Raw genomic sequence first — 21,624 nt, 5'->3', positions numbered from 1 at the left:
TATACTGTCGAAGTAAAAAGACTCATTTAGTACATTTTGGTCAAGAGTCAGGGGAAATAATTAACTGTCATGGTAAAGCTACTGCTGAAACAAGAGGGAGGAAAAGGTGTCAAGGAAATGACAGGTATATTTAACTCTCAAATGATTAGGTGAGAATAAATGGGAATTAAAAAATATATATTAAATTATTAACCTTCCCATGTACGGTAATAGAGAAGAAAATGAAAAGAAAAAAAGTCCTATTTTGCGGAATTTACATGAAAACACACAACTACACACTTATACCTCTATCATGCCACCACTCCTCAAAACAGCAGCTTTCAATAAATACTATGTAGCAGGCTCTGTGCTGAGTCAGATTTTCAACCTGTGTGCACAAGAATTTTTAAAACATGCAACACCTGACTAGTCAGGGGCACAGACCTCTTTTCCCTTCGCCTGTCAAGTAAATAATGACAACAGACAACACAATAGCTATCTGGTGTTAACGAGTCAAAATTATACCTATTTTTTGTCATATCAGCAAAAAATATATTTTTGGCGGGTTGCAGAATTTTAGTAATCAGTTTGTGTGTGCCTACCATGAGATGAAAGAGGTCGAAAAGTCGCTGTGCCAAGTGCTTCGCACGCTGTTTAATTCGCACAAACTACTCTCACAGGGATTAACATTCCTACAGACAGGAACCCGAGGCACAGGCTGTTTCAAAAGCGGGCGCGAGGAGCGAATGTGCAAACATGCTAGTGGTAACTTCGCTCTGGCACCGAGGCCTTCTGAATCTACAAGCCGTCCTCCCACACTCCACTAGGAAGGCGGGCACTGAAAACTGCCTCCTTTCCCTCAAGTTCCCTGCTTCCCCATCTTCTTGAACGTGAACGTCAGAAGACACGAGTGACGTTTCTGCCAGGCATCAACAGCTAAGGTGACTAACTTCTGGGATTTTCAACGAAGGGAGACTCTCGGCCAACGGTGTTACAAGTTATGTTCCTGGCTCCTCTACTGTCTCTAGGAAATAAAGGGGCTCCTTTCGGAAGACTCTCACTGTGAGGGGGAAGGACAGGAAAACGTAGGCAAGAAACAGCAAGGAGGGCCAGGCGGCTCGCTGCAGCGCGGACCAGCCCGCGCTCAGCCCGCGGAGCCGCGCTCCCTCCCAGCAGTAGAGCACGTTTCTACGAGTGAGGAGTACTGTGAAAACCTGGCCGTGACAAATGCTCCGCAGAACGACTAGTCCGACCCGCGCTGAGGCTACCGAAGGGGCGGGGTGGGGGACCCACGCCCTTCCGAGGGCTGGGATCTGGCCGTCGGTCCCCTAACGGGGTGTGATGTAAGGCGGGAGCAGAGGCCGGGGTGCGGGGTCGGCCCGCGACGGCAGGGCGCGCGCGAGTCACCGGGGAGCGGGAAGGGCCCGACGGACACCGGGCGGTCAGACAGCAACCTGGGAAGCGGCGTGACATCGGCCGTGCGAGCCGGCAGGGGGCAGAGCAGGCAGGATGTCACGTGGAGTGGGCACTACGGGAGCCGAGAGGGCTGCGTGCGGACAGAGGGGGGTCTTCCCCACCGCCTGAAAGACTGCGTTACTCACAGGAGTCGCGGACTCTTCTTGCCCTGAGCTGGAGACTGGGGCTTCGCGGCATGAGACTGCAGCCCGGTGGCGTCCGGGGGCCTGGCGCTGGGGCTGCTCCTCCGCCGGCGGGGATACTCGGCCTTCCTCCGACGGGACACAGCGGCGGCGGCGGCCGCAGCGGCCCGGCCCCGGTCCCGTCCTCCCCTCAGCACGCGGCTGCTAGTGGTCCCCGCAGGCGCCGCCGCCGCCGCCGCCTCAGGGGGCTGTTGTTGGGGCTCCTCAGGAGCCGCCTTGGCCGCCGCCGCCGCCTCTCCCCCTTCCTGGTCCTGCTGCTCCGGGGGTCTCGGCTCTTCTGTCTCCCCCGGCATCGGGGCTCGTCCGTCCCCCACCCCCTCGTCCCAGGCGGTGGAGGCGGAGGCGGCGGCGGCCGCGGCGCTGCTCCCCCCGCCCCCCTGCCTCCCGGAGCGTCCTGCACTCTCTCACTCTGCGCTCCTCTCTCCCCCCCCACCCCTCCGCCCGGCTCCGAGGGCACCCCCCCGCCCCCTGCCACTCAAGGCCCGCTGCCGCGGTCGCCGCGCGCGCGCGCGCCCGACAAGGCGCTCCGTGGGCCAATCGGAGAGGAGAAATGTCTTCTTCGCCCCACCCCTCTCACGCAGCGACGTACCGGGTTCCCTCCCCCACCCCTTCCTTCAACCAATCAGGGAACGGCTCCAAGGGAGCGCGCGAGGTTTCCTTCCCCGCGCACCCGTTCTCACCGTTAAACGGCTGCGTCCTGCGACAATCTTACAGTGACCTTTGTCCCCCTCCGGAGTTCCACGCGCGCTAGGGCCAGTGGGAGGGGCAGGTCTCGCGAAAAGGTTGGTGGGAAGAAAAACGCACCTCTTTCCCCGCCTCGCGCGCTCCCTGGAGTGGCTGCGCGCGCACCTGCCTCCCTAAGGAGCCGCTAATGCCACAAGGGCTCTTTCTATCCTTCCTTAAGCCGCAGAAGTAGCCTCGGCGTTCTTCTGCCTCCACCCCGATCCCACTTTCCTCTGTGTGGCCTTTCTGTCCCCAGCGTTGCCAGGTCTTGCAGTGAAAAGGGGGAAATTTTTTGAGCTGTCGCTTCTCCTTTAAGAAAAAAAGCCCCGTCGCTGCCGGATGAAAGTCTCTGAAAAAATGGCGGCGGTAGAACAGAGGCGGGGTCATGAGGGCTTGGAGGAACCGCCTCTCCCGCGCAGGCGCACAGTTAACTTGCCCGAAGGCAACCTGGGAGGTGAAGTCCTGCTTAGGGTTTAGGAAAAAAGATGGGAAACCAGAGGCGAAGAGGTTGCCGGGAGTTTTTGACTGATGCACGATGGGGAAAGTAGTTTGGTATTTCCACAGTGCAAGTGTACTTTTTCTGGGAGGCAGTATTTCCGGGTTAAGGCGCAACGCCTCTGCAGATCCCGGCGCAAGTTTTAGCCAGTTGCCTGCCAGGATTTTCCGGGAAGATTTTCCCTGCTTTTCCTCTTGGCGTTGGCGAAGCGTTTCTGCTTTTGGATGGATGGCACCTCCTCTGGAGCAGCAAGCGTTTATGTCCGCAATATTTGTCTCGTTGTACTGTGTCTGACCTACCAACCTGCGAGCCCCTGGAGGTCAGGGACTGAATCTGGTTCTGTGGGATCCTCGGGGGCCTACCTACCGTTTATTTGATTCTTAATAAAACTTTATGGAAATAATTGTGGAGTTGTGTTTACTGGACATTGTTGAGACCGAGGAGCAGGCGGCGACTGCTTGGCTTGGCTGTGGTCGCTGGGCTGGAGGGAAGATGTTAGCGTGACTAGAGTCACTAACCCGGAGAAACTAATGACCTCAGACTCCCGCTCTGACGCCACCTGCTTCTGCGGTTTTTACATGTTTCTGCTGTACAGGAAGCACGGCAGATTAGCACTTTTGGCAGAATTTCCTTTCAGGCCAAGAGTGTGTGCAACTAAATCGTCCTATGGGATAAACGGGAGTTGCCATTTGCTTATCTACAAGTTGCATTTGGTGATGGTAGTGGGCCTCTCGCATTCCTTCATTTCTTCCTTTCATCCATTATAATCCAGGAACGATTTGCTGGACCACTTTCTTTTTTTTTTTAGTAGTGAGGCTGACATTAGACAGTATTATTATAAAGGAGTTTTTTGGGTTTTTTTATCCTCACCCGAAGACATTTTTCCATTTTTTGTTCAGATAGAGTGGGAGGGAGAGAGAGGAACAGAGAGAGAGAGAAACATCGACGTGAAAGGGACACATCGAGTGGTCGCCACCCGCACAACCAACCAGGGCCGGGGACAAACTGCAACCAAGGTACGCGCCCTTAGCGGGAACTGAACCTGGGTGTCTCTGGACCTCAGGCGGACGCTCTAACCACTGAGCCAAACCAGCCAGGGCTGGACCACTTTCTTACCCCTGGAAAAGAAAGCATCGCGGGGTAAAATGCCCAAAGAAAGCGGATGGAAACAAGATCTGGGGAATCAAGTTATAAATTTCACATTAATCATTTGGTTAAGGCGGCAGATACAGTACAGTATTTGCAAGCCGAGCGCTGAAGTGCATTTTCTCTTCCAGTACTTTGGCTCAGTTACCACTTCAGATAAGGCAAATGTTTTCTAATTTTTATTGAGTGTTTTGCACTTTCATGAGATTAATGACATTTCAGTTGCAAAAAGTGGCATAGAGTGGATGGGAATTTTTTCAGACCCTCTTTTACAGTATGCAGGCTTTTGGAACAGCACTGACACCCAATGGCTGCTCAAAGTAATACAGAGTGGGACTCTCCATTAAAAAAAAAAGTCTTCAGAGTCACTAGGGAAGGCAGAATAAATGATTCCTTTAGATCATCTAAAAAAAGACCACTGTGTTATAGAGGAAAGTTCATAAGCTTTGAAGTTAAATGTAGATTATATTAGGTAGAAAAGCTTCCTATTAATTCTATTACTTTAGCAAATTACTATTCTTTTAATCTATTTCACCACTGGTAAAAAAAAAATAAGGGTAATAGCTATTTCACAGGACCGTAATTATGGTTCTTTACACACTGCCTTCCCATAGTAGGCCTTTCTAAATGTTTTACTTTGTTCAAGGTGAATAAAATTAGCAGTTTAAAAAAAGAGGTAAAAGTTAACCTCAGTATCACTTCTCAGAAGACTGCTATGAAGCAGTGTAACTAGGCAGGAATTGAGAAGTCTGCAGTCTAGCACTGTGTGTCTTAAATCTTCCAGTCCCTTCTTTATGATTCCTGTAGTTGTTTACATTTTGGACCACTGAAATAAACCAGGCCCCAAGAATCCAAAAGTGAATGCACCTCTGCCACACTTAATGGATTTACAATCTATTCAGGAAATCAGATAAATATAACTTATATATAATCAGATAAAGATAGCAAAGTGAATCAGGTGCTGGTGAACTCTAATGGACATTTTATGAAACAAACTATGCCTCCATGGTCCCCCAGCTTCACAGAAAGAAAAAAAAGGGCAAGTTTCCTGATGCACAGTTGCAGTGGGACACAAACATTGGGAAAAAACACAAGGCAGAGCTACCATTCCCATGAACTGAAGATGAATTCTGGCATGTAATAGGTGCTCAAATTTTCCAAAATTTATTTTGAATCTAAATTGCCCTGGCTAGTGTACCACCAGAGTTCCAATTTTACTACCCGCCTTTCTATGTCAGTCCCATTTTTAAAACTCTGACCTATAAAAAAGAAACTCACCAAATCAAAAGAGAGGAAGTGCTAAGCAAATACAGGAACCAAAAAGGGTTATAGAGGCTGCTTCACACCGTTTTATTCAGTTCCTTTGCGGTCCTCTTCTTCAGCACAGACCAAAGCAGTTCCTCACAACCTGTGGTACCAGAGCATCTTGGCTGTGTGACAATGGAAGAATTGGGTGAGTGAGGAGCCTCTTGGTAGAGAAACTGAGGGAATAAATACTTGGCTGCCATCTCCATGCGTGGTGGGGTGTACGACTAGCCAGATGGAGGGTAGTGCCGGAAGATTTTATTTTCACTTCTCTCCTGACCTCAGCTCACCAAGAGTAAAGCATGAGGAACTCTGATTGTATGGGGAAATATGGGTTCATTGCTTTGGTGGCTGAGGGTTTGGTGCGAACCACAGAGTAAATTTCGCACAAATACTTTTAGATTGAATTGTGATTGAAATGGTCATTTTTTAATGAGCATTTGCCCTTTGGGGGCTACTGAAGATCATACAGTGATCACACAGTAGGCAACAGTAGAGATGTGGTTTGAGGAGAAAAAGAAAGAAAACTGTATGACGAGCAGAAAGAAAAATACAAGAGTGAAGGATTCACAAAGATTGGAGAAGGGCCAGAGTGGTTTCAATTGTTCTATGATTTAGTATTAAATCATGACATATTTAATGTCATGACATAGCACTATAATGCCAGAGATGTTGTTACTCAGCCTTTTATTCAGAGGAAGTCTGAAGGAACAGATTACTGCGGCCTTCAAATATAATACCTCCTTCCATTCCAAAGCAATTAAAACCAGTAGTGAAACTGGCCATATTGCTCAAGAGAGATCCTTGATTTAAATCTTTGGAGTAATGTAAGGTTTGTCATTCTTGGGAATTCATTCTGTATCCTTTGCCAACTTTTATTGCTGACATCCTTACTAACACTGAGTCACTAATGCAATTTCCAAGCTATATTAATACTACAGTGTCATGAGTTTTTGTGTATTTGGGGTATGTCAAAAGTGCAAACAACGACAAAAAACATCTTGCATATTGTCTTTTTTAAAAAATTGGGGTGTAGTTTGAGAGTTGGAAGAATAGTATAAGGAAGGCAAGTCATAGGAGGGAGGAGGAAAAGGTGGTGTTTGATAAATACATATTGAACTGTTTTAGAGGTAAAGTCTATTTTGACACTTGGGGTAGAATCCAAATTCTTACCCTGTGTGAGAGGTGGGAAATTTCACATTTTTACCTGAGTTCCACTAGAGCCCAGCTTTGCTTTTCTATTTTAGGGATACTGAATGGCCTTCATGCAGGTTATTAAAAAAAGCAACTAATACTTTTTCAGTCACTTAAACTAAAATGACATTTTTACATATGTTAATCAGTTTAGTGTCTGAAGCGATCCTCTAAAATGGGTATTATTCACTTTTTTTCCTCCAAAATGAGAAAACTAAGAAAAGCAAAATAACTAGTTCAGTGTCACTCTCAGGAGCACCTGATACCAAAACGGATTAAGCTACAAGGTGTTCTCCTGTTTGAGAAATGTGTTGGCTCAGGTGTTCTGGCTGATAGAATAACCCAGATAATAAAAACAATAACTAAATAGATTTACACAGTTTTGTATTTCTTGAGCAGGATAAGTGGTAGAGAAATCTGGTCCAGAAATGTAGAAAGAACCATGCAGCCTGGTAGGTAATATTCTTGTAGATGATTCAGGTGGCTAAACCGCAACCACTTCAAATTGTCGTCAGTCCAATAGCTACTCTAAAAACTTAGGGTGGGTCTCTCTTCCTGCTTTGGAGAAGTAGTGTGGAGGACAGGTTGGTACAGGTATGCCTGGCTTTCCTTCTGCGTTCTCCATTACACAGGGAAACCAAGAACAGACTCTGGCTCTGTATTAAGTCATTACAATCCAGTAAGAGCCCCCAAGAGACCTTGCTGTACAAATCTTTTCATGTTAATACCAATAACTATTAGATTTCTACAGATGAAGGGCTACAGAGAAGGACTGTAGAGCTTTCAGTCTGGTATCCCCCACTACCAGTCACCCCATATTTGTCATATTGAAATTAGTCATCTTCAAATTACAGAATCTGGCAAAAGACAAGATAATCTTGGGGTGTGGGTGATATGTGCGCTTAGGAAACAGGAAGAGAAAGGCCTGTCAACTCATGACCCAGACAAGAGAGTTTCAACAACTTTGGCTAGAGGGTCCTTATAAGGGTAGCCTTCTACTCTTAGTTGTATGGTTTGTTTCTCTTGTAGAGGGTCTCCCTTCTCTCGGAAACTAAGGTTCATATACTGAAATTGGTTATAAGTTTCGAAAGTCTTCTCTAATCTATTGTGTCACCCTCCATCTCTTTTTTCATTGCAATTTATTTGTTGAAGGGTAATTTTCTCTGAAGAATTTAGCTCAGTTTTCTTATCTCTAAAATAATGCATAAAATTCAATATTTTATGAAAACAACTATGAAGTATCACCTCATACCTCTCAGAATGGCTGCCTTCAACAAATAACAAGTGCTGGCGAGGGTGTGGAGAAAGGGGACTCTAGTACACTGCTGGTGGGAATGCAGACTGGTGCAGCCACTATGGAAAACAATATGATGTTTCCTCAAAAAACTAAAAATTGATCTCCCATTTGACCCAGTGATTCTACTTCTAGGAATATATCCTAAGAAGCCTGAAACACCAATCAGAAAGAATATATGTACCACTATGTTCATAGCAGCACTATTTATAATAGCTAAGATCTGGAAACAGCCCAAGTGTCCATCAATAGATGAGTGGATTAAAAAGCTGTGGTACATGCACACAATGGAATACTATGCAGCTGTAAGAAAGATCTCTTATCCTTTGAGACGACATGGAAGGACCTGGAGAGTATTATCCTAAGCAAAACAAGCCAATTGGAGAAAGACAAATATCACATGATCTCACTTATTTGTGGAATACAATGAACAAACAAACTGAGGAACAAAATAGACTCAGAGACATAGAAGTAGGGTACAGACTGACAAACCTCAGAAGTGGAGAACGGAAGAGATAAACCACAGAACTTATATGCATGTACGAGTAACCATGGTCATAGACAACAATGCTGGGGACGAAGGGTGGGGGGAGGGCCAGATCAGGAGCAGGGTGTCAATGGGGGAAAAAGGAGAAACATCTGTAACAAGAAACCAAACAAACAAACAAACAAAAAAACAGGGCCGAACAGCAGCTTCCTATATACAATTAGATGGCAAGTTATCACTAATTAAACTCTGTAAAGTTATGTTTCAAATTAAAATACTTTATTGCTCAAACTAAGATTTTTGTGAATATAAATATCTAGTATTTTCTTATAGTAGAATGAGCTATACATATGCTCACAATGTTGACCTTATGAATATTTGTCTTTTTCTTTTCTTTTTAGGATTTCCATCCACACAACCATAAACCTAAGCAAATGGTCATATTAAATATATAGGGAGAAGATGATTGAATAAATTGAGCAATTGAGACCCCCCCCCCCCACATTCAGTAATACAGGATGAAAATCAACTCCAATTAATTTGGACTTTCTTTCAATTGTATTGATTCTCCTTTGAGGAGGAAATGAGAATTATGTTTGACTGTCTGAAATGTCTATTTTTTTTTAACATTATAGAAACTCTCAGTATCATTTGTCAATATTAATTTTAAAGTATCGGATTTCCATTGTATTGTGTGTAATGCCATTTCTAAAATTAAGCATGTCACAACAATTGCATCTATCCTAAATAGCAAGAGTTATAAAGTTTTATATCATTAAGAAATTCAATACATTGTGATGTGGATGACTTAGTAAGATATGTAGATTTTTTTAGTGTTTTTATTGATTTTTTAATTTTTTAAATTTATCTTTATTGTTGAAAGTATTACAGATGCTCCCGCCCTCTTTTCCCCACTGACCCCCTCCTCCCCGCTCCCTCCCTTCTCCCACACTATTTTCTGTGTCCACTGGTTATACATATATGCATATAAGTTTTTTGGTTTATCTCTTCCCAGCTGCCCCCTCTTCCCTCTGAAGTTCATCAGTCTAACAACCATTAATTTGCACTTAATCCCTTCACCTTTTACACCCATTCCCCCAACCCCCTTCCATCTGACAACCATCAAAAAGTTCTCTGCATCTATGAGTCTGTTTCTGTTCTGCTTGTTTATTTGGTTTGTAGATTCACTTGTTCATAGATATGTATTTATTGCCATTTTATTGTTCATATTTTTTATCTTCTTCAAGAAGACCCTTCAACATTTCATATAACATTTTATAAAACACTGGTTTGGTGATGATGAACTTCTTTAGCTTTTTCTTATCTGGGAAGCTCTTGATATGTCCATCGATTCTAAATGATAGCTTTGCATGCTAGAGTTATCTTGGTTGTAGGTCCTTGCTTTTCATCACTTTGAATATTTCTTGTCACACCCTTCTGGCCTGCAAAGTTGCTTTTGAGAAATCAACTGGCATTCTTATGGGAGTTCCCTTGTAGGTAACTAACTGCTTTTCTCTTGCTGCTTTTAATATTCTGTCTTTGACACCAAGACACATCACAATTAAAATGAAAAAGGTTATAGAAAGATATGTAAATTTTTAAAAAATATATTTTTATTGATTTTTTTAGGACAGAGAGGGAGAAATACTGATGTGAGAGAAACATTGATTGGATGCCTCCTGCACGCCCCCTACTGGGGACTGAACCTACAACCCAGGTATGTGCCTAACCGGGAATCCAACCGGGACTGAGAGGTCCATGAGATGACACTCAATCCACTGAGCCACACCAGCCGGACACATATATACATTTAAAAAATTAAATTTATCATGTACATTAGTTAATAAAATTATATAGTTTCAAGTGTACAATTCTATAACACATCATCTGTACATTGCACTGTGTTTTTACTACCCCAAATCAAATATCCTTCTGATACAATATATTCAACCACCATTATCCTTTACTACCCCACCCCCTTTTCCTTCCGGTACTGTTGTCTGTATCTATGAGTTTTTGTTGTTTGTTCATTCTTTGCTTTCAGTTTTGTATCCCATGTATGAAAGATCTGTAGGTTTCATGTGTAAGAAATGATTAGATCTTTTCTTATGCCATAAAGAAACATTCATACCCCCAACATCGAAAGTAAATGAAAATCTTTTCTTTAAAATAAAGTGTGAGCCCTGGCCGGTTTGGCTCAGCGGTTAGAGCGTTGGCCTGCGGTCCAGAGAGACCCGGGTTCGGTTCCTGCTAAGGGCACGTGCCTCGGTTGCAGTTTGTTCCTGGCCCTGGTTGGGTCATGCGGGTGGCAACCACTCGATGTGTCCCTTTCATATTGATGTTTTTTTCTCTCTCTCCCTCTCACCCTATCTGAACAAAATATGGAAAAATGTCCTCAGGTGAGGATTAAAAAAAATAAAAATAAAAATTAAAATAAAGTGTGAAGTTCATTTTCTTCATCTGAGGACTTCAGATCTAGACAGATCCTTAGAAATAATATAATCTAGTGTTTTGCAAACTTCTAAAACTACCACCTATGGTAAGGAAACCACTAGAGATCCACTCATGGGTCTTGACCCACAATTTGAAATATACTTTTTATACTATAATTGCTTTATTATGTAGATGAAGAAACAGCTTCAGAGAATATGTCATGCCCAGATGATCCAGAGAATCCATGTGAGAATGAGGACTGGAATTTCTGACTTAAAGTTAATGTAGGGGCAGGGGATCAGATAGCCCAGGGTCAAACAGCCAGGTTCTGAACCCAGTAACAGTGTGAACTCAAACAATTTATTTGGCCATTTCTTGATCTACAAAATAAGCATAATAATATCACCTGCCTCAAAGAATTACAATAACTAACTTAAATGTATAAACTCCTGACCACATTGCCTATTATATATTAATTTTTATTAATTGTTATTAATTTCCTCATAACAGAAAGGTAATATTGTAATACTTGTCATAGAGTTTATTGTTTTGTCCCAAGAACATACAAGAGAAACAATCTCAACTATTTGGTTTACAACATCTTGCTTGATTTCATAATATCTGTTTTTTTCCCAGTCTCCTTTTCTCCCCACACTCTAAAAGACAGAATATTTATACTCTTTGGGAATTTTGTTATGTGCATGGGATATAAGAAAATAAAAATTAACAAGTTTAAGAATAAATATTACTGTCTTGGTATATTTTTAAAAACTGTAATATAATCACATATTTTTTGATAGTAAGAATATGTATAATTTACTTTTTTTCTAGTTGGGGATCTTTATGAGTGATTCACCTCAAATAAATGACAAAAATTAATACTCTGCAATAAAATAAGTCAAATTATAGCGTGAGACTATGAAACTGGATGCAACCATAGGAAATAAGAAACGGGCCCACAGCATGTGGAGGCTTTGAACATCTTTTGGTAGAATAGACCACATTCTAGAAGTAAAATAAGGAGTAAGGGAAGATGTTTTAAGAACATCTCAACCTAAGAGAAGAGGGAGATGAATGGAGGCATAGGGGGAGCTATTTAAGGAAAATTACTCCAGAAGACTTCCATATTCTGTACTCTGATTCCCTGTTGTACTATGATACAGATGCTTTGTTGGAAGAATTGGAGCGCTCCACCCTCCAGGACAGCGGTGAATACTCCAGCTCGGCTCCTCTTCCCGTGGATCAGCACTCCAAAAATGAGAGTGACGGTGCTGAGACCCCAGCCATTCCTTCTGTTCGGGATGACACAAACCCCTTTCCGGTAACTTTTCCTTTATCGGAGCGCCTTGACTATAGACATTTGAGTGCTTTCTGAAAACGAATTGTATCTCATATAAAATAATGTGAAAGGACAATCATATATCTAAGAATAAGAAAAAATATCCCTCAATGATAACTTAAAGGTGGTTAGTTTTGGAAAGAGGAAAAGATTGAAAATATCATCATAGAAGAAGTCTCTGAGAACTAATTTTATTTTTTCTATGGGGGCATAATAATAGTGTATTCCCTAATTAACTTGGGATATTCTGTTATTACTGTCAATAAGGCCAGAGATCTCCTGGGCAAGGCCACATGGCAGCTCAGACAAGTATTTTCAGGGTGACGTTTTAGGGTCACCACTTTGCAGGTCTGATTTTCTAGTGAATATGTTAAAAACATTCAGATATTGGTATAGCCAGAGGTAATGAAACTCTAGGAAACCAACACAAACAAACTAAACTCATAAAAAATACTGTCTCAAAACATCAGAAATTCAATTTATTAGTTTCTGGTTAGAGTTAAAACTATCAAGTAGAACAGATGCTAGTCTTTGTGTCCTATGGATAAGTCTACATGCACCTACTTTATAATTAGAAGATTGCTTGATAAGAATGGAGTTAGTGCAAGAGGAATTAAGTAGATGCTCTTCATTTCTGGTGTTTTTGAACTCTGATATTCGGATCCATCCTTGTACACTAGTGTATGAAATCACCAGTGGCACAGCTCCACAGTTTGAGCCCAGGGGTAGGTTTCCCCTTTAACTGTTCTTCCCTCCAGCTACACAGATAGAGCTTTAAGGGTATACATTCATCTCTCTCCTAGGGAGCTACTGTCTTTGTTCTCATTGCTAAATCATAGTCCTAGGTCTCTAACTGGTCTGCTACCCTTGCCCCCTGCAATTTATTCTTAAAATAGCAGCCAGGGTAATCCCATAAAACTTAAATCAGATCATGTCATTTTTCTACTCAGAATTCTCATCTAATCTGGAGTACAAGTCACAGTCATTTTACACTGATCTTTGTGGGGTGGCCATATGTCTTGATTCACTTTGAACCAAGAGCCAGGCCTGGGTTGTTTTCTTGACATCCATTTGTTGGCCTTACCTTTTACCCCAGATTTTCCATTTTTTGTAAACTTTTCTTATTAGAATTTATAGTCAAGTAAACCAGCATGGGTTAAGAAACCATTATGTTCTTTTGGCTTTTTATATGGTCTCAAGTAGTAGTATATAAAACACACATACAGTCAACAGAGTTCTTACTTTATTATGGCTAAATCTAAAAGATGACTAACAATAAGTCATCTTTTCCTGGTCCTGTTCAGACAAAACCTAAATGATAGCCCACTTTCAAGAATATTATGCAAGGTGCTGGCTGTTAAAGTGAAGAGTTTAAGCACAGTAGTCAGACTAGGTAATTTCTCTGGTCATGGGTGGTGGTGGGAATAGTTTTGAGGCTTTTCCCCTGCTGGCCACATGTTATACCACCATTCATGCCCTGCTGTGTTCCACTTGGTGGCCTTTGAGATGCCGGGATCCTCCTCAGGGTCAGAAAGAAAAATAGGAAATTGTGGTTTAATGTCGTACAAATTCTATTTTTCATCTAAATGTTTCTGTTAAAGCAGTTTTTGCATTGTATGTATAAAACTATAACTGTTTAGCCCTGGCCAGTTTGGCTCAGCGGTTAGAGTGTCGGCCTGCGGTCTAGAGAGACCCAGGTTCGGTTCCCGCTAAGGGCATGTACCTGGATTGCAGTTTGTCCCCGGTCCTGGTTGGATCGTACTGGTGGCAGCCACTTGATGTGTCCCTTTCACATCGATGTTTCTCTCTCTTTCTCTTCCTCCGCTCTATCTGAACAAAAAATAAAAAAATGTCCTCAGGTGAGGATAAAAAAAAAAAAACTATAACTGTTTAATTCTTTGCTAATACCTTTTAATTTGGCAATAAAAACTTTTAGTAGCATTTGACTCAAAACAAAACCAAAACTACATGTTTAATGTTCTCAAGAAGGTTGATATGAATGTGTCATTTCCACAAAATATTTGTCAATATTTACTGTCCACCATGGAGGTAAGGAGAGGTAACACTGTCTCTTTGAAAAGTGGAAGACACAGATATGATGAAGAAGCATCAGCATTTACTTCAAAAGTTAATACTTAATTTAAGAAGAATGTAGACCAAGATGATGACTTAACATGTGCAGCTGCAGGAGGCGTGTTTGCATGTCACTGTGAAACACACCTTTCCGTTTGGGTCAACTGACTCTGAAGTAATTGTGCTCATTTTCAATTCCAAGTTTTTTGTGCTTGGAAGTAAAGTGAACTGGTGATGATTAGGAAGTTGATTCCCTTTGCCAACCATCAGATAAGGTCAGATTTATATCAGTGTCATTAGAGGCCCCAATTAGAGAATTTGTGTATTGCAAAATGGTTTCATTTTGTCATATGATTCAAAGGATCAGCATAAAGTAGAAGTTCATTCTTCTGTCAAAAATGAAACATCTGACATTGTTAATGCCATTGTAAATTTAGTTGAAAAGTTCAACAATGAAGACTAAATGTTGTTTTTTGGGGGGAGGAGTGATAATATGAATACAAATTTGGTGGAGAACAGTACTGTGGTAAAATTAATATTCTTAACATACTAACAAACCTATGGAGCAGAATGCACTTGGAACTGATTGTGATGTCAACAAGTGTGTGACTGCATTCAAATAAGCTGCAATATTCTACCAATCAAAATACACAAGTATTATATGTGTATATAATCTAAATCAGAGTGTATATGTGTGTGTGTGTGTATCATCTACAAAATTTTTGTGACAGAAACTGATGTCGGATTCCAAAATATTTCAGCATGACTGTATATATTTTCTCTCTATCATCAATTGGATTTTAGAAATGCCTGAGGCTTTGAAAAGCCATTTTGTAAAGCAACCTAAATTTAGGTCACAGTAGGTACAAAATCAGTTGGAAATATTTAATAAAATATTCAATGAATGTAGCATGAAAATTCAGTGTTTGAAGCTTTTAGCAAGTTGCAATTATATAAAACAAAGCTTACAAAAAAGGAAGAAGCTCAAATTTCTGCCTACAAAAGCCAGGAGGGAATTAAACAAATCAAAAGATGAGAGCTCAAATGATTTAATCCCCTAATTTGAAAATTGTGCTTTGTAAAAATCTTGACTTTGACAGAGCTCTTCATTTTAATTGGATAAATTTACATTCTCCACCAGAATGGGATGAAATTGTGAAGGCCTGTCATTTTGCATTATCAACATTTGATGAAATGCCTAAAAAGATCACACATAGAAACAACTTAATAGATGTATCTTATAAATATATTATTGAAGAAAGGTGCTTTGAATGGAGGTAGAAATACAGCACCTGTGAAAATATTGGGGCTGAAATATTTATGCATATATAATATAAATAGAATTGAGAATATCCTCCATTTACCAGGTATTTTCTGAACTTATAGGTTCATCAGCATCTAGAGAGAGTACTTTCTCAATGAAAAAATTATGGTCTACAGAGAAGTATCAATTAAAAGCGTCAACAAGTTCAAAAATATTAACCATAAAATGCAGCTTTGCAGAAGACTGTGGCTTTATGAAAAAAAATAAAAACAAATAAGATAATATTTAACAAGACATTTTCAGAAAAATCTCTACATTGCAATGTAAGAGACAATAATGGCTACATAACCAGTTAAGGTATATGAACATATATCAAGAATAATAATTTACTTGTGCTATTCTTAAATGTTCAAATAATCAATAGAAAAGGTTTATAATTTTTTTGGCTTTGCTGGTCATAACTATGTGTCTTTTTAAAATATTCTAGAAAATTTTACTTTGAAAATAAGTAAAATTTTGTAGTTTCATCAATATAATAAAACCAAAATCTTGGTCAATAAATACATATTTTTAAAAGTATGCAATATAAAATATTTTTAGTAGACTCTTTCACTCTCAAAAGTGTTCCCAGTTTGAACAATAAATTATATGGTCACCCTACCTGTGTGTTCTGGCCGCTTTTACTTTTTGCTCCATCTCACTGATTCATTCTGTTCAGGCTGCACTGTTCCCAGATGTTCTAGGGTGTTCTTGCTACTGTTCTTTCTACCTGGACCAGGTTACTCCTGATATCTGCAAACTTTTCTCACCTCCTGTCAGTTCATGCTCAACAGTCCCCTTCTCAGGGAGTCCTTCAGCAATCTATTTATTTATATTTATCTTTATTTTTAATTGTTTTTCAGTTACAGTTGACATTCAATATTATATTAGTTTCAGGTTCCAGCATAGTGGTTAGACCATTTTATAATTTATGAAGTGATTTCCCTGATAAATCTAGTACCCACCTGGCACCAAACATAGTTATTACTATAGTATTGACTGTGTTCCCAATCCTGTATTTTACATCCTCGTGACTATTTTATAACTCTCGTTTGTATTTCTTTTTCTTTTTTTTTAGGTTTCTTTAAAATAAAAAAATGTTTTCAATTACAGTTTACATTCAACATTATTTTTTACTAGTTTCAGGTGTACAGCATAGTGGTTAGACAATCATGTGCTTTACAAAGTGTGCCCCCTGATATTTCCTGTACCCAACTGGCACTATACATGGTTATTACAATATTATTGACTATATTTCCTATGCTGTACTTTACATCTACATGACTATTTTATAACTACCAATCTGTACTTCTCAATCCCTTCACCTTTTTCACTCAGTCTCCCACCTGCCTACCCTCTGGCAACTGTCGGTCTGTTCTCTGTATTTATGAGTCTGGTTCTATATTGTTTGTTCATCTATTTTGTTCTTTTGATTCCACATCTAAGTGAAATCGCTTGGTATTTGTCTTTCTCTGACTGACTTATTTCACTTAGCATAATACCCTCTAAGTTCACTCATGCTGTTGCAAATAGTAAGGTTTCTTTCTTTTTTATGACTGAGTAATATTGCATTGTATATATGTACCACCACTTTTATTTTTTATCCTCACTTGAGGACATTTTTTCCATTTTTTGTTCAGATAGAGTGGGAGGGAGAGAGAGAGAGAGAAACATCAACGTGAAAGGGACACATTCAGTGGTTGCCACCAGCCCGACCCAACCAGGGCCAGGGACAAACTGCAACCGAGGTACATGCCCTTAGTGGGGACTGAACCTGGGTCTCTCTGGACTGCAGGCTGACACTCTAACCACTGGGCAAAACCGTTCAGGCCTGTACCACCACTTTTTTATCCACTCTGCTATTGATGGGCACTTGGGTTGCTTCCATATCTTGGCTATCGTAAATAATGCTGAAATGAACATAGGGGTGTGTATATTCTTTTAATTAGTGTTTTGGATTTCTTCAGATATATACCCAAAAGAGAACCACTGGGTCATAAGACAGTTCCATTTTGAATTTTTTGAGGAACTTCTATACTGTTTTCCACAGTGGCTATACCAGTTTGTATTCCCACCAACAGTGCACGAGGCTTTTCATTTCTCCACATCCTCGCCAACACTCATTGTTTGTTGATTTATTGATGGTCATCATTCTGACAGGTGTGAGGTGATATCTCATTATGGTTTTACTATGAAGTTCTCTGATGATTAATGACGTTGAGCATCTTTTCACATGTCTATTGACTATCTGTATGTCCTCTTTAGAGAAGTGACTATTCAGTCCACTTTTTAAGTGGATTGTTTGTTATTTTGGCATTGAGTTGTATGTGTTCTTTATAAATTTTGGATATTAACCCCTTATCAGACGTGTCATTGGCCAATATAGTCTTCCATTCAGTGGGTGTTCTTATCATTTTGTTTTTGGTTTCCTTTGCTGAGCAAAAACTTTGTAGGTTGATGTAGTCCCATTTATTTTTTCTTTTGTTTCCCTTACCTGAGAAGATATATCAGAAAAAATATTACTAAGAGAAATTTCAGAGATTTTACTGCCTGTGTTTTCTTCTAGGATTTTTATGGTATTGAATCAATTTGTATTTCTTAATCTCTTCACCTTTTTTACCCATCCCTTCAACACCCCTCTCATCTGGCAACTATCAGTTTGTTCTTTATATCTATGAGTCTGTTTTTGTTTTATTTGTTTATTTTGTCTTTTGGATTCGACATATAAGTGAAATCATATAGTATTTGTCTCCCTCTGTCTGACTTATTTCACTTAGAATAATACTATCTAGGTCTATGCATGTTGTCCTAAATGGTAAGATTTCATTCTTTTTTATGGTGATGAATGCATTTATAATTGCCATTTGTTCTGCATTTCCTATTTCCCATCCCTGATTAATGTTACATATTAATTAATTTATTTTTTACATATTTGTTTCTTATCTGTTTCTCATTATGTAAGATCCAGGGTAAACAATTTTTGTGTGTGTGTTTGTTGTTGTTTTGTGTTTTGATGGCTGTATCTCTAGCTCTGACACATGACAGTCTCTCAGTAAGTATTTGTTCAACACATAAATAAATTGCTAGCCAACTATCCTTAGAGTCACACGTTCTTATTTTGGTATGTTAAACTTAATCACGTTATGATCTTCCCCTAGCCACTATCCTAGAGGCTTTGCTCTGCCTCATTTTGTGTGTTTTATACTTTCTATCTGAGTACTTCTCTATTACTGTGCTTTTAGGGCAGGGAGAGGGGTATTGTTTGTTCCCAGGGCATATACCCTGCTTAGAATTTGGCCTTTCTCTGTGGTATGGCTGGTATTCCTCTGCCTTATAAAAGGATCTCAGAGATATGCTAATCATCAGTCCTCTAGCTAAAGACATTCTCTAATTCTGGGTGTAGATGAACATCAACATTCTAACAGAAATTCATTCTCTGTCTCTCTGTCTTAGATGCAGCTCGTGTACACTACTGATATCAAGGGGACCCATGTCTACAGGTATTGTTTAAATGATTAAATACTTGACAAAATAAAGTTATTAGGTAATTGTTATAAATTTGTGTTTGGATAATACTTTGCTTAGAACTCCTACTAAACTCCTCTTCTTTCCATAGTGTTTGAGCAGAGGGGGAATTCTGCCAAGCTGACTGGGTAATTTCTCAAGGTGCCTTTTAGATGGGTGTTGAGGCTAACGGACTCTGCTGCTTCCTTTGCACCCGGAAACAGTATAAATAGTTTGAATCATCACAGATGTTTTGGCCCAGCTAGTCCAGGTTGCAGAAGAGAACACTGAATGAAATTTCAACAAGACGTTAACACAATCAGAGCTAGGATCAGAGTTGAATTAAGACAGTGGGTCTCCATGGCAAAGTGATGAAAATAGACTTCTTCTTTTTATAGTTGCTCAACATTTATTTAGTGGATGGAAGGATCACTTTTTTTTTTTTTTACAAAAGTTACAGATTGAAACAGATACATTTACTACATAATTTCTACTGCCCAAACCAGAACTGACAGTGAGAACAAATAAAAAGACCACAGTCCTTGTTCTCTCTTCAGTAATGGCTTGAAATTTTTAAAAAATCAGACAACGTTTTGGGAAACAAAATAAAAGCCTTAAAATTGAGATGTAAAGGCTCATGTTTGGTAAAGAGTACTAGGCCACCCCTTATTTGGTTTCAGAATTGCTGCCAATAGTGCACACTTTATGCCAAAATAAGGAAAGAACCTATGCTATCAAAAAGTCTCTGTATAACTTCCCACTTGAGGATACTTTTACTTTGATGGAAGGGAGGCCAATTTATTGATTCAATTGCCAGTGTATTTCTGTTCCAGGATGTTGCCTGGTGAGCATGCCCCCTAGACCTCTCTGTCCACCCCCTTGTGAAAAAAGCAAACAAAGCAACACAATAACTGCAAAACAGTGCCGGGCACACAATAGGCTCGCAGTAAATATTTGTCTTTTTGAATCCAGGAAACCAAGACTTTAATAAAAACCCTAATGAACATGTGAATGTATAACATGAAAACCAGCCCAACCAACAGCCATTTCCTGTCTGTCTGGCATTGTGATCAGCTGATGGCACACCAATGCTAACTTATCAGTACCAGCTCCCCTCTGTGAGTCTTTGATAGATTTCCCATCAGACCCATTCCTCCCTCTTCTGTTGCTCTGCCCTGTATTCCAGGGGAGCTGACCCCTGTGGGTGGGGTTTTGCAGGCTCCAAGGGCTTCAACCAAGGGAGCCACTGTGGAGAGACTAGAGGGTGAAAGGCAAAGACATTTTAGGCATTCACCCCCAAACTCTCTCTCCACAGTCACCATCTGCTGTTACATCTTCTTTAGGGCTTCAGCTGGAGCAGAACAGGTCTGCTATTGTTTCAGCTTATGCCGGTGGACCTGGGCTCCGGTCTCTGGTCACTTTGCCTCTTTGCTTTGTCCCTTCAACCTAACAACTTCCTGCTGTGGCTAATTTCTGGGTTCCCTCAATGTCTACTTTTGGTGGGCGTTAATCCTCACCCAAGGATATGTTTCCATTGATTTTTTTTAGAGAGAATGGAAGACGGGGAGGGAGAGAGAGAAAGAGAGAGAGAGAGATTGAATGGTTGCCTCCCACATGACTCCAGGGTCGGGGATCAGAACTGCAACCCAGGTAGGCACCCTTGACCGGAATTGAACCCAAGGCCCTTTGGTCTGCAGGCCAGGGCTCTGTTTGCTTTTTTACTTCTCCCATCACCTGTGTAATCAAATTTCTGGATTAAATTTCTTCTCTTAGTCCCAATGTTTGTATTTTCCTGAGTGGACCTCAACTGATATACTCCCCATTGCTGAATGATGTATGCTGTGTAGACCTTTCTGGGAGAAGGAGACAAAATCCAGGTGACCTAGTAAATATGTAATACAGTGACACAAATCCCTGAGGCTCGTATAATTCAGAGCAGACAAGGCTGGCTGGCCTGCACAGATAGAGCATGAGACTCAGAAGCTAGATTCTTGCATCCTGTGTTCACCATTTCCTCTGGTTTGCTTAAATGAAGCAAACATTGCTTTAGACCTTGAAAGTATATCCAATGCCAGTTGTGAATTTAACACTGCAAAAATATTTCCAATATAGTGATGTATCAATAGCATTGTGACCAATAATTTAGAAGTGTATCTTTTACATGCACAAAAATAATTTTGATAAGAAGAAGGAGAAATAATTTATTAAAATATTGCAGAGGAGAAAAAAATCCAGCACAATGAAGCTTCTCACTTGAGAAGTCTGGATTCTCTTAAACACATGTTTTGTGATTTATGTCATTAAAATCTCTGAGCAGGGAAGTAAGGTGTTTCTGATGGCATAGCAAAGCACCTTTACCATCTTCAAGAGGTCAGGGGACAAATCAAAGGTGCTACAGAGACACCATCATCAGCCCATTTTCTTTCTTTTTTTTTTTTTTTTTTAATCCTCATCCGAGGACATTTTTCCATTTTTTGTACAGACAGTGTGGGAGGGAGAGAGAGAGAGAGAGAGAGAGAGAGAGAGAGAGGGAAACATCGATGTGAAAGGGACACATCGAGTGGCTGCCACCCGCACGACCAACCAGGGCCGGGGACAAACTGCAACCGAGGTACGTGCCCTTAGCGGGAACCGAACCTGGGTCTCTTTGGACCGCAGGCGGACGCTCTAACCGCTGAGCCAAACCGGCC

The 21,624-nt window shown here is 40.8% G+C and overlaps 2 protein-coding genes across 5 annotated transcripts in view; one reads left to right on the top strand and one right to left on the bottom strand.

Moving 5' to 3' along the window:
- Positions 1-2,100, bottom strand: part of ZFP91 (ZFP91 zinc finger protein, atypical E3 ubiquitin ligase) — a 49,278-nt gene extending 47,178 nt beyond the window's left edge. For 2 of the 3 annotated variants that reach the window (XM_036258025.1, XM_036258026.1), the window contains exon 1: positions 1,581-1,945. In XM_036258025.1, coding sequence (XP_036113918.1) covers positions 1,581-1,930 — 350 coding nt within the window. In that variant the 5' untranslated portion in view covers positions 1,931-1,945. Of the gene's footprint in view, positions 1-1,580 lie in introns of all 3 variants that reach the window. The other variant, XM_036258028.1, reaches the window with a different exon arrangement.
- Positions 2,101-5,335: 3,235 nt separating this feature from the next.
- The window catches only part of LPXN (leupaxin), a 34,123-nt gene continuing 17,834 nt past the window's right edge, over positions 5,336-21,624 (top strand). Inside the window, exons 1-3 of one of the 2 annotated variants that reach the window (XM_036259996.1) lie at positions 5,336-5,455; positions 11,879-12,036; positions 18,884-18,930. In XM_036259996.1, coding sequence (XP_036115889.1) covers positions 5,443-5,455; positions 11,879-12,036; positions 18,884-18,930 — 218 coding nt within the window. In that variant the 5' untranslated portion in view covers positions 5,336-5,442. Of the gene's footprint in view, positions 5,456-11,878; positions 12,037-18,883; positions 18,931-21,624 lie in introns of those variants that run through there. The other variant, XM_036259997.1, reaches the window with a different exon arrangement.

This window comes from Molossus molossus, unplaced genomic scaffold, assembly GCF_014108415.1.
Source record: "Molossus molossus isolate mMolMol1 unplaced genomic scaffold, mMolMol1.p scaffold_m16_p_13, whole genome shotgun sequence".
Lineage (NCBI taxonomy): Eukaryota > Metazoa > Chordata > Mammalia > Chiroptera > Molossidae > Molossus > Molossus molossus.
This window is presented reverse-complemented; position numbering and strand designations above follow the sequence as displayed.